This window comes from Dermacentor albipictus, chromosome 1, assembly GCF_038994185.2.
Source record: "Dermacentor albipictus isolate Rhodes 1998 colony chromosome 1, USDA_Dalb.pri_finalv2, whole genome shotgun sequence".
Taxonomy (NCBI): domain Eukaryota; kingdom Metazoa; phylum Arthropoda; class Arachnida; order Ixodida; family Ixodidae; genus Dermacentor; species Dermacentor albipictus.
This window is the reverse complement of record NC_091821.1, coordinates 523254536-523266719: the sequence shown is the minus strand read 5'-3', so window position 1 is coordinate 523266719 and position 12184 is coordinate 523254536. Positions and strand designations below refer to the sequence as shown.

Here is a 12184-nt window from a genome sequence, read left to right as displayed (position 1 = left end):
CATAGCTCATTGCGTCGTCCTCAATTTAAGTAGAACCCTTTTCGTTAGCCTCCAGGTTTCTGCCCCCTATGCGAGTACTGGTAAGACACAGCTGTTATACACTTTTCTCTTGAAGGATAATGGCAACTTGCTGTTCGTGATCTGAGAATGCCTGCCAAACGCCTCCCCGCCCATAGCCCATTCTTATTCTTCTCATTATTTCACTCTCATAATCCGGATCCGCAGTCACTACCTGTCCTAAGTAGATGTATTCCCTTACCACTTCCAGTGCCTCACTACCTATCATAAAATGCTGTCCCCTTCCGAAACTGTTAAACATTACTTTTGTTTTCTGCAGATTAATTTTAGTCCCACCCTTCCGCTTTGCCTTTCCAATTCAGTGCGCATGCATTGCAGTTGGTCCCCAGAGTTACTAAGCAAGGCAATATCATCAGCGAAGCGCAAGTTACTAAGGCATCATCATCATCATGAGCCTAGTTACGCCCACTCCAGGGCAAAGGCCTCTCCCATACTTCTCCAACTACCTCGGTCATGTACTAATTGTGGCCATGTTGTCCCTGCAAACGTCTTAATGTCCTCCGCCCACCTAACTTTCTGCCGCCCCTTGCTACGCTTTCCTTCCCTTGGAATCCAGTTCGTAACCCTTAGTGACCATCGGTTATCTTCCCTCCTCATTACATGTCCGGCCCATGCCCATTTCTTTTTCTTGATTTCAACTAAGATGTCGTTTACCCGCGTTTGTTGCCTCACCCAATCTGCTCTTTTCTTATCCCTTAACGTTACACCCATCATTCTTCTTTCCATAGCTCGTTGCGTCGTCTTCAATTTCAGCAGAACCCTTTTCGTAAGCCTCCAGGTTTCTGCCGCATATGTGAGTACTGGTAACACGCAGCTGTTATACACTTTCCTTTTGAGGGATAGTGGCAACCTGCTGTTCATGATTTGAGAATGCCTGCCAGACGTACCCCAACCCATTCTTATTCTTCTGGCTATTTCAGTCTCATGATTCGGATCCGTGGTCACTACCTGCCCTAAGTAGATGTATTCTTTTACCACTTCCAGTGCTTCGCTACCTATCGTAAACTGCTGTTCTCTTCCGAGACTGTTAAACAATATTTTAGTTTTCTGCAGATTAATTTTCAGACCCACCCTTCTGCTTTGCCTCTCCAGGTCAGTGAGCATGCATTGCAATTGGTCTCCTGAGTTACTAAGCAAGGCAATATCATCAGCGAATCGCAAGTTGCTAAGGTATTCGCCATCAACTTTTATGCCCAATTCTTCCCACTCGAGGCATTCCAGTTACTAAGGCATTCTCCATTAACTCTTATCACCAATTCTTCCCAATCCAGGTCTCTGAATAGCTCCTGTAAACACGCTGTGAATAGCATTGGAGAGATCGTATCTCCGTGCCTAATGCCTTGCTTTATTGGAATTTTGTTGCTTTCTTTATGGAGGGCTGCGGTGGCTGTGGAGCCGCTATAGATATCTTTCAGTATTTTTGCATACGGCTCGTCTAGACCCTAATTCCGTAATGCCTCCATGACTGCTGAGGTTTCCACTTTGAAGTAGTTTCACCTGACTGTGAGAACGACACAGGCAGCACTGCGCTCACTGCCGACTCTTTCAAGCAACATGCTGCTGTGGGCTTCTACAGAGTGGTCAGAGGGTATGTGAGGCAGGCATTTGGCACGCAGACGAAGAACGAATATGCCTCGACCTTTTACATCGAAAGGATGAGAGGGTGTGAAAAACAGCGTATGTTAAAGGCGAAAACTAAGAAGGCCTACAAAGAAGGCCTTGGAAAGCTCAATCAACAGTGCCATGTTAGCGCATTCATGGAAGTTGTTGATGATGCTGAACAAGGCAATGCTAGAGCAGTATTACTGCTCGATCAAGTGAAAAACTACCATGCTAAGAAGCCACAGTGGTCGGAGACGACAATCATCTGGCAGCTAATCAGCACTATCTTTGCATACGCTTTTGCACTTTCCAAAATGCACGCAGCTTTAATTGCCGTTCCCTCTTTTCATATCGCATCATCATTTCGATCGGACCTGTCGACCTGGACGCTTGTACTGACAAAGGTGGCCAAAGTGGGCATGGCTCTGTGACTTGCAACATTCTGACACTGTGTGTGATCTGCACATCAGGTCGACGTCGGTGGGGGGGGGGGGGGGGGGGGCACATGCAGTAGGGCAGAAGTGCTCACCGAGTCAAAATCCGCTACCGCTTCAGCCAGTCTGCACTGACTTGGAGTTCGTTTTGTGCCAAAACAAAATGAGATGCATCATGGTGCACGCAACATGCAGAACTGTGCAGGTCTTTACACCAAATATACTGAATATTAAAAAATTAAAATACCAGATATTCGAGTTGCAAATCAATTTATTGAGATGTTAACATTTGATTCGACGATATTCAAGTGCCTAAACATCAGCGCTCTCCACACGAAAATGAAAAGAAAAACAATGGAAGTCATCCTCTGAGATTTCGCTGAGGCAAGCACATGCATGCTTGTGTGACCTGCCTATCCTTGTTTGTTAACATGCCAATATTTCTCTATTTAGACAATATTTGTGAACATATGTCAACTGCTTCAAAAGGTTGATTTGCTGCTCCGAAACGTGCTTTTACCACTCGCCTCACTGGAAGCAGAATGGTTGGCGCGGGAAGGGAAATGCAGCCGATGGGGGTTGGGTGTTAATTCTGCTCTAGACTGATAGTGGCTGAATTGTGCTTTGGACGCTGCGAAGCTAGACAGACTGGTGTTGGTGCTGCTTGTGTTGCAGATGAGCAGTTTCTGCTGATGCGGCTGGCCTACAGTGCCATCGATGTGTATGCCATGGTGGCGGTACTATCACGAGCAAGCCTTGCCCTGGAGAAGTCGCTGCCCTCAGCTGAGCACGAGGCCCTGCTGGCCCAGCTCATTTGCAGCGAGGTGAGACCAGCTTTCTCTGTGATCAGTTCTTCCATTAAAGTTCCTTTGAACAATGGAGTGTGCGCCATTGCTGCAGCAGCCTAGCACGAACCTATTAGGTAATATTCAGTGCTGACAGAGTAGCATCATTCTCTTCCCTTTGTTTTCAACTTTTGGTAGAAGACATTTCCATTTGTATGGAACAAGGCCATCTACCGTGCACTGACATGTTACATTTCATAAGCCGCACTTGCCACAAATAACCCAAAGAAGCCGGTCATCTAGGCCAAAATTTATGTATCAATTGTAACGGGGCACTATAAGTTACACACTTCAGACGTAATAACCTTTTCATCCGGGTGTGCCACTAGATAAAGACACTAATTAACAATTGCTCCGTTTCGCACGCATAACAACTCCTTTAAATACTCTTTCTTTCCGCGGACAATAACTGAATGGAACCAGCTGACTAACACCCAAGTTCAACAGCCTTCTTTACATCGTGTCTAACTTAGTACTTACCGTATGCCTTCTAGTTTAGGTTTTTGTATAAGTTTAATTACTCTTATGTATCTTTGTCTTTGTTGGTTGCCTTTTTTTGTGATCTTTTCAAAATTTGTACCCTCCGGCCAAAATCGCCAAAGTGGGATTGCAGTATCAATAAATAAAATAAAGTAATAAAATAAAGCTATCAGATACCATTCTGATGACTGCATTTTGGTGAAAAAGGCCCTTTGCTCATAGAAACAGTAAAGCTTAAACAGTGATACGTATCTCTTGACAGTGATGCCTTGCTTTGTGAGACTACACAAGAGGCAGGGACACATATTGAAGTGCATATGTAGTTGTTTGAAGGAAAAAACCAGTCAAAAAACACAAAGGACAAGAGGAGAGGTTCACACTGCAACAACTGGTGGTGTATATGTAGTTGTGTTCTGTGAGGTAGCAGTAGCAAAAAAAAAAGACTTTTATGCTTCTATTAATTTGCTTGCATCATAGTGCATTGCATGTCGGCACTTCCTGATGACTGCTGAAATTCACCGATTGCCAAAACTGTATAGGATCGTTTGTGCCACTTGAATCTTGCTGTTAGATGCCCAAGTGTGCAAATTACTACACTGACCGTGATGCAAGAACATACAGACCTGCACATGAACTCTGCCCAACTAATGCACCCAATTTATGTGCAAAAGGTTGCCATACTTCCACACATAATTCATGCACGAAAAAAAAGTTCTTCAACCACCAGCACGTCACAACAGATGTTTCTTTTTTTACAATTATGTACGAGCATGTTAGAATTGATCATGCATGTTTCTGTGTCTTTTGCCAACAGAGAAGCAAGCAATACTCTGTACGAAACTGCCATACAGTTGTCCAATTTTTTTTATAATCCCATGGGTGGATCGATTGGCACGACGGTCAGCGCCTTGTAGTGGAGAGCACCAGTGAAAGTAGCAAGGCTAGGCATGGAACATTCCAGGCGTTGTCTGCTAGGCTATTCCAGTCAGCGTGACCTGCTACTTCCAATGGAAGTAGAAATGCGCACCCATGTCTGTTGCACTTGACATCATCTGCTGCAGCTCCTACGTGTGCTTACAATAATTACATGACTGGATATGTTGGCCTCAGACACTACACACATGTGCACTTAGCCTCACTGCTTTTGCAGGTGTAACGCCACTGTGAGGTTATTAGAAAATCGGAGAGTTGTACATTTACCCATTCTTAATTTAATCAGTGCCTGCATCGTTTATGCTACTTATAGTTGTACTGTTAGTGTGTGTGCTCTTTAATGTATTCATTGTGACTAATGCTCGAATGGAGCAGGTACACAAGTGGAGAAATAACGACAAGGACGCAGCGAGAGATGACCACACGTGGATGCTTCTGTTGCTGTAACAGTCGCATGACTGTAATTTTTCTTTTCAAATGCTGTTGACCGTGCCAAAATAAAATTTTCCTTCACTGGTAAGGTGCTGCATCCTCGTTGCTATTTCTCTTTTTGTGTTCTCGTCCCCTTTGCGCATTAGTCACATTGTGACTTTCTCTACTTGTAGTTATTCTTTAATGTAAGCAAGTTTTGTTCCAGGCGAGTTGTAGCAGCCGCGTTGTGTTACCAGCAGGTAATAAACCTTGCTGTTGGAAAACAAATGTTTTCGCTTTCCTACTAAAAGTAGGGTAGTGTTGAACCTTTCAGATTGAGTGAACCAAAATCTGCCTGGCTTTCCCTGCATGCAGGCTAGCGAGCGTGTTCAGGCCAACTTGGGGGCCTTGCGGTCATCCGAGAAGCAGGCCAATTTTGTCACCATGCGTGCGGTGGCTGAAGGCATGTGCGAAGCTGGTGGTGCTGTGCCCTTGAATCCACTGGGTGTCTGAACCTTGCCATCGGCCTTGACGGTGACGTCAAGGTGTGCACTAATGGTAGTGCTCCTGACAAAGTGGTCACACAGGCATGTGTTCACAATTGGCAGGGTTGCAAGGGCATGGCCGCAGCCTTGCCTATAGTCCTGGCACACTGCAGTGCCACGGCTGCCAGAAGGAGGGAAACGGTGCTACACGCACATGAGCGATAAGCTGCGCTGTCATTTAGAGGAATCTTGTTTCTTATGAGCTGATAATAAAGCTATTTCAACAGCTCACTGTCAAGATGCAGTGCAGATAAGTAGTTTCCAGCCCAACAGAACTGCATCTGTGATGCACATTTCCATTGTAGTGAAAGTTTTTAAGATTTGTCGTGCCTTATTAGGTGGATGAGATCATTTGCCACTATGCCTGCATGCAGTGTGATGGGCTGAAACGGTGCCCAAGACCCGAGTGATTGCACCTTAATTAGTGCATCGTACACAGTTGTGCCGATTTGAGTGCAGCGAATTTCGCACCTGCTCTTTGATTGGCATGGCTGGGCACTTGGGCACAACACATCCCCACTGCATTTTAAGTGCATACATTGTTTCAATTGCCTGTGACCCTACAACTCTGGACATTTTGACCTATTGAAATAAATTTACAGAAATGGTGATGATGCTTGCAGTATTTTTCTTTATGTACAGCTTCAGCCGCACTGGCCACCTTTTATGTGGAGGCAGCATCCCCTTTGTATATCATTCCACACTTGCCATGTGTGGATGGTGCCTTAAATACCTGTTCTCCACAGCCTGCTGCTTGAGAAATGCCCGGTAGGCTTGCCACTGCATTTTAAGTGCATACATTGTTTCAATTGCCTGTGACCCTACAACTCTGGACATTTTGACCTATTGAAATAAGTTTACAGAAATGGTGATGATGCTTGCAGTATTTTTCTTTATGTACAACTTCAGCTGCACTGGCCACCTTTTATGTGGAGGCAGCATCCCCTTTGTATATCATTCCACACTTGCCATGTGTGGATAGTGCCTTAAATACCTGTTCTCCACAGCCTGCTGCTTGAGAAATGCCCGGTAGGCTCGCAAGTGCTTGAATTATACAAATGCTTTGTGCCCATTCATTCACGGCAGAGCCAAACTACATCTGCTAGCTCTACATCCAAGTTGGGAGGGTGAAACCAACAAAGTGCTGAGCAAGGAAGTGGCTGTTGTCCTGGCCTGCAGCAGATTCAAGTAGTGCCATGAGAGCACAGATAACTAGTGCTGTGCGAATAGCAAAATTTTGGGTGCTAAGCGAATTTGAATGTTAAAGTTTGAGTAGGAATCAAGTCGAACATTTCTCTAATACTTCCAAGTTGAAATACCTAAAAAATGTATACTGCAAAACATGGCCAAGATAGCAAGTTTATTGCACAACTAATGTGCTCCCACATAGTTCTTCCAACAATAGCCTAGACATTGTGAAGCAGCTCCATGTAGACTGAGCTTGTCAAGGTTCATTGTCTTGAATAAATCAATAAAGAAAGAAAGAAAGAAAGGTAACGGCCCTTGAATCTGCACGCAATCAGGGTGTATCCAGAAGTAACCCTAAATCCAGAAAAAGCTGGATCACTGAAAGAAAGGAACTGTCAGTTGAATGGATTTCACATTCTGTATGGATGTATTGTGCTTGTCTTTCTTTTTCTGGTGGTCAACACAGGGACATACCATAGTTTTATAAAAATCTTGTAACATTATTGTTTATTGTTTAATTTTTTTCTTTCTGTACATCAACAGAAATCGAAGCAAAAGCAAAAGGCTATACAGCCTGATAGAGGCTTTTGCTCTGAGATACAGTTCAGCACGCAGTCATAATACAAGAGAAACAGCAAAAATATACAATAAATAACTTAAGGTAATCATTTAACAATCTAAATTGTCTCTGTAGATATATAAAAAACAAAAAAGTAATCACGGAATTAAAGAAACAAGCAAATCGACATACATATATTGTGACAAGCAGCAACAAAAAGAAACAATGTGCGCTCAGAAATAAAACGCACAGTGAACATTGAGGGAAAGCACGGGGAACGCAGGAGATGGAAATTGAAGACAATGAGCAAAACGTGAACAAGGTGAAAGCAGGAGCCAACGTTTCGACAAGTGGACTTGTCTTCTTCAAGGTGACGTATGCTTTCCTCACCACAGTATACATAGGTGGGTGTCTTCTAAAGGGGAGAGGGTGCAAGGCGGGAGGGTGCCGCAACAAGGGAAGGTGTGTTAGCATGTTGAATTGAGAGTAAAGGAATGTGGTGCACAAGGCCAGGGCCACCCCCCCCCCCCCCCCTGGTCTGTCAAGGCACACGTGTTAGCCGGTGTGTCAAGGGCGTCTGACAGGCCGACTGTAAAATTTAAAAAAAAAGGAAAGAGGAAATGAAAGGAAAAAAGGGGGGATACGCCTAGAAATCAAACCAAGTGTTGATGCCTATAGCTTGAAATTTAGCATAGCGAATAGATTCTAAAGCTCCCTTTGAAACGTTTATGCCTATTGGTTGCAATGTCTTGAACTTATGGATAAGGCATGATTCTCTATTTTCTTTCTCGTTCAGAACGGAAATTTGACTGTAAGATGTAGCGTTTAAGTTCATCAAAGTTATGACCTGGTTGGTTGAAATGCTCGGCGACGGCTTTGGGAAGCTTTTTAGCTGTGTCCGCGTGATGTCCATTTAATCTGACGTTCATTGATTGTACTATTTCACCGATATATTGTTTCTTACAGAAGGAACCTTCAAGCATATCAATCACATCCGAACTTGTACAAATGAAGCTAGATTTGACTTCATGTGTATAACTAATTGCGGTGCTTTTAATTTTAATGTCACTTTGAAGGCGCCTGCTGGTTTTGCACATAGGGCGAGAACGTGCTTTTATTACGGGGGAATGCTGTTGGCTGGCTTTTGCGTGCACTAACATGTCCTTAAAGTTCTTGTTTCGGCGATAGATGACCCTGGGTACATCCAGGAACGCTTTTCGCAGACGCTCGTTACTTGATAATATTGGGTGGTATTTTCTTAGGATGTTGTTTATGCTTGGGAGTGCATTAAAATATTTTGTTATAAAGGCCGGTGGTCTGTCAGATTCTAGTGTGACTGTTCGACTGTCTTCCGACTGTCTCTCCAATCTTGATGCGGCATCATAAGCTCTATCGAGAGCAACTTGGGGATAGTTCCTTTCTGCTATCGTTGATTTAAGGTCATTTATGTGGTGGATATAATCGTGGTCTTCGCTACAGATTCTTCTTATACGTTTCGCTTGTCCTACAAAAATTCCTTGCTTGCAATGTCGCGGGTGATGACTGTTGTAGTCTAAATATTGCTGGCTATCTGTAGGCTTCCGGTATATAGCTTCAACACAGAAAGCTGTTAGCCCAGTTAGCTTCAACACAGAAACACACGCCTGAAATTTTCGACACCAGCTCGCACGCACGTTCCGCCAAAGTTAGAACCCAAGAAGCATCTACACAGACGGTGGTTGCGGAACCAACACCACCCTTACAACATCCACTCATACGGAAGCCCACAACCACCTGCGAAGCCTTCACGCAAACAGCTACTTACACTTATAAGCAGACCGATACGGAGACAGACACACATACGCACATCGGTGCAGGCCTCGACAAGAAAATTAAGCGTAAAAAGACACCACGCGAAGATTTTTCGCCCCGGAGGTCTGCCCGAACCAAACAGAAATGACTACCACACACTAGGGATATCGCACGCAACAACGAATCCCGCCCTTTTCTTGCAATCCTGCAAACTCGTCGCCAAACAAACAAATTATGGATTTCACCTAAAAACTTACGCTAGGTGTATTAAACAGAGGAAAATCCCAAAAGGTCTCAGAATTAAGGTTAGATGCGCCCTGGGTTCTTTACCTTCTAGGCTATTATTAAAGTAGAATGCTGTCCTAGAAAATGCATCGCTCTTCCTTATTGACATTCTCGAAGAACACTGCAAGAAACAACTTATGATAATTGCTGATCAACTCGACAGCATAAGGTTATCTGAACCGGAAAGAAGAGAACCTAAACAATTCGTCCAAACTAAGGAAGAAAAATTACTAGATAAATACCAGCGCAAAGATATTACAGCTGCAGGTCCACCCAAAGAAACTAATGTAACCCCTGCAGCACGTAGCTTTACCGACAGTCCTACGGGCGAGCATCCAGAGCACTGCAGCAATGTAGTAGACATATCCCAGAGCCAGGCACGTACCCAGGATTTTTTTTCGGGGGGGGCCCACCACCTCCATTATCATCATCATCATCATCATCATGTTTTACGTCCACTGCAGGACGAAGGCCTCTCCCTGCGATCTCCATTTACTCCTGGCCTGCGCCAACCGATTCCAACTAGCGCCCGCGAATTTCTTAATTTAATCGCTCCACTTAGTGTTTTGTCGTCCTCGATTGCGCTTTCCTTCTCCTGGTACCCATTCTGTAACCCTAATGGTCCAACGGTTATCTAACCGGCGCATTACATGACCTGCCCAGCTACATTTTTTCCTCTTGATGTCAATTAGAATATCGTCTATACCCGTTCGCTCTCTGATCCAAACCGCTCTCTTTCTCTCTCTTAACGTTATGCCTAGCAATCTTCGTTCGATCGCTCTTTGCGCGGTCCTTAACTCATTCTCAAGTCTCTGCCCCATATGTCAGCACTGGCAAAATGCACTGATTCCACACCTTACTTTTCAATAATTATGGTAAGCTTCCAGTCAGGAGCTGGCAATGTCTGCCGTATGCGATCCAACCCATTTTTATTCTTCTGTGAATTTCCTTCTCATGATCAGGGTCCCCTCTGATTAATTGACCTAGGTAAACGTACTCCTTCACAGTCTCTAGTGGCCGACTGGCGATCCTGATCTCTTGTTCCTTTGCCCGGCTATTTATCATTATCGTCATCTTCTGCATATTAATATTCAACCCCACTCTTACACTCTCTCTGTTAAGGTCTCCAATCATTTGTTGTAACTCGTCTGCATTGTTGTTGAATAGAACAATGTCATCGGCAAACCGAAGGTTGCTGAGATATTTGCCGTCGATCTTTACTTCTAAGCCTTCCCAGTTTAATAGCTTGAATTCTTCTAAGCATGCAGTGAATAGCTTTGGAGAAATTGTGTCTCCCTGTCTGACCCATTTCCCTATAGGTATCTCCCTGCTTTTCTTGCGTAGAATTAAGGTAGCTGTAGAACCTCTGTATATATTCTTACGCGAAGGACGAGCCAGTAAGACGAGAAACTATTTACAGATTATATTTACAACAACGGTTGCAGCGCTGACCGGTTAGATTCACAGCGCGAGCCCAGTTCGTTCTTCCTCTTCTTTTCTGGAGTGATGGCGCCCACGCACCTCGTTCAAACAAACAAATACCACACGCATGTAGCAATATTTTTCAAGCTTTTTACGTAAGCGTTCTGTAGTCCTTTATTACGTAGTGCCTCTAGACTCCTGGTATCTCTACTGAATCAAATGCATTTTCGTAATCTATATAAGCCACATAGAGAGCTTTGCAGATTTCGCGATAACCTGATTGATGACATGGGTGTGATCCATTGTAAGGTATCTCTTCCTGAAGCCAGCCTGTTCCCTTGGTTGACAAAATCCAGTGTTGCCCTTATTCTATTGGAGATTATTTTGGTAAATATATAATACTGGGAGCAAGCTAATGGTCCTATAATTTTTCAATTCTTTAACGTCTCCTTTTTTGTTGATTAGTATAATGTCTGCATTCTTCCAGTTTTCTGGGACCCTTTCAGTCGATATACACTTCGTATAAAGAGCCGCCAGTTTTCCAAGCATTATGTTTCCTCCATCTTTGATTAAATGGACTGTTATTCCACCTTCTCCTCCCGCTCTTCATCGTTTCATGTCTTGCAGCGCCCTTCTGACCTCATCGCTAGTTATAGGAGAGTTTCTGTATCCTGTTCATTACTGATTCTAAGTGAGGTATCGTGACTCCTCTGGGCACTGTATACAGGTCAGCTTAGAATTTTTTCGCTGCTTTTACTGTATCTTCAAGATTGCTTATGATATTATCCCTCTTATCTTTTAGTGCATACATCATGGTTTGTCCTATGCCAGGTTTCTCTTTTACTGATTTCAGGCTGCGTTCATTTTTTTACGGCTTCTTCAGTGTTTCACATGTTATAGTTTCGAATATCAGTTATTTTCGCATTGTGGATCAGTTTTGGCAGTTCCGCCAATTGCGTAACGCTGTGCGGCCGCCAGTCCCATACAACCGCGTAGAGCGCAGGACTCTGCGATTCTAGACGTACTGCGCTCACCGAGAAAGGTTAGAAAAACACCCACATAAGCACAGCAGAGAAGTGGCTACGTGAGGCGGTTCCACCGATAACTGTAGAAGCGTCATTCAAAACAAGTAATTATTCTCCACTTCCGGCGGCGTTTTCTCTACTTCCTTTTTAAATAAAAAGATGTTGATCCATAATTGTTATCATAAAGAACGGTTAACATTTTTATTGTTCGCTTTTGCTTGCAGTTTGGTTGTTGCGTTGGCTCTCTCCCTTAGTAGATCGCTTAATTTCTCAACTCCTTGCGATTTTTGTTTCCAGTTTCCAATTTTGCACGAAAAGTGCTATACAATTAACGAAAAACAGACGAGGTAACGGGCGACAGTCATCTTGCTTATGTATTTAAGGGTTATTGCAGGGTTTCATGATGGACGCTCTTTCACATCATTTTATTTCCCACCTTATCTAACCCATATCACGTGTATATGGTTCCGGGCATCTGCCAGCGTCGCGGCGAGCCGTAACTCAAGGAAATAATGAAGCAAAGGGAAAAGTTAAACGCAATTGGTGTTTTCTCCGGCCGCAACTCGTTCCATGAGAGTACAGACCA

At 43.9% G+C, this 12184-nt stretch overlaps 1 protein-coding gene and 1 long non-coding RNA gene across 5 annotated transcripts in view; one reads left to right on the top strand and one right to left on the bottom strand.

The window, feature by feature from the left end:
• Positions 1-5944, top strand: part of LOC135908127 (very long-chain specific acyl-CoA dehydrogenase, mitochondrial-like) — a 460653-nt gene extending 454709 nt beyond the window's left edge. For all 4 annotated transcript variants that reach the window (XM_065439879.2, XM_065439881.2, XM_065439880.2 and 1 more), the window contains 2 exons: positions 2790-2938; positions 5159-5944. In XM_065439879.2, coding sequence (XP_065295951.1) covers positions 2790-2938; positions 5159-5296 — 287 coding nt within the window. In that variant the 3' untranslated portion in view covers positions 5297-5944. The remainder of the gene's footprint in view (positions 1-2789; positions 2939-5158) is intronic.
• The window catches only part of LOC139054912 (uncharacterized), a 152061-nt gene that overhangs the window by 80093 nt on the left and 59784 nt on the right, over positions 1-12184 (bottom strand). The window lies entirely within an intron of this gene.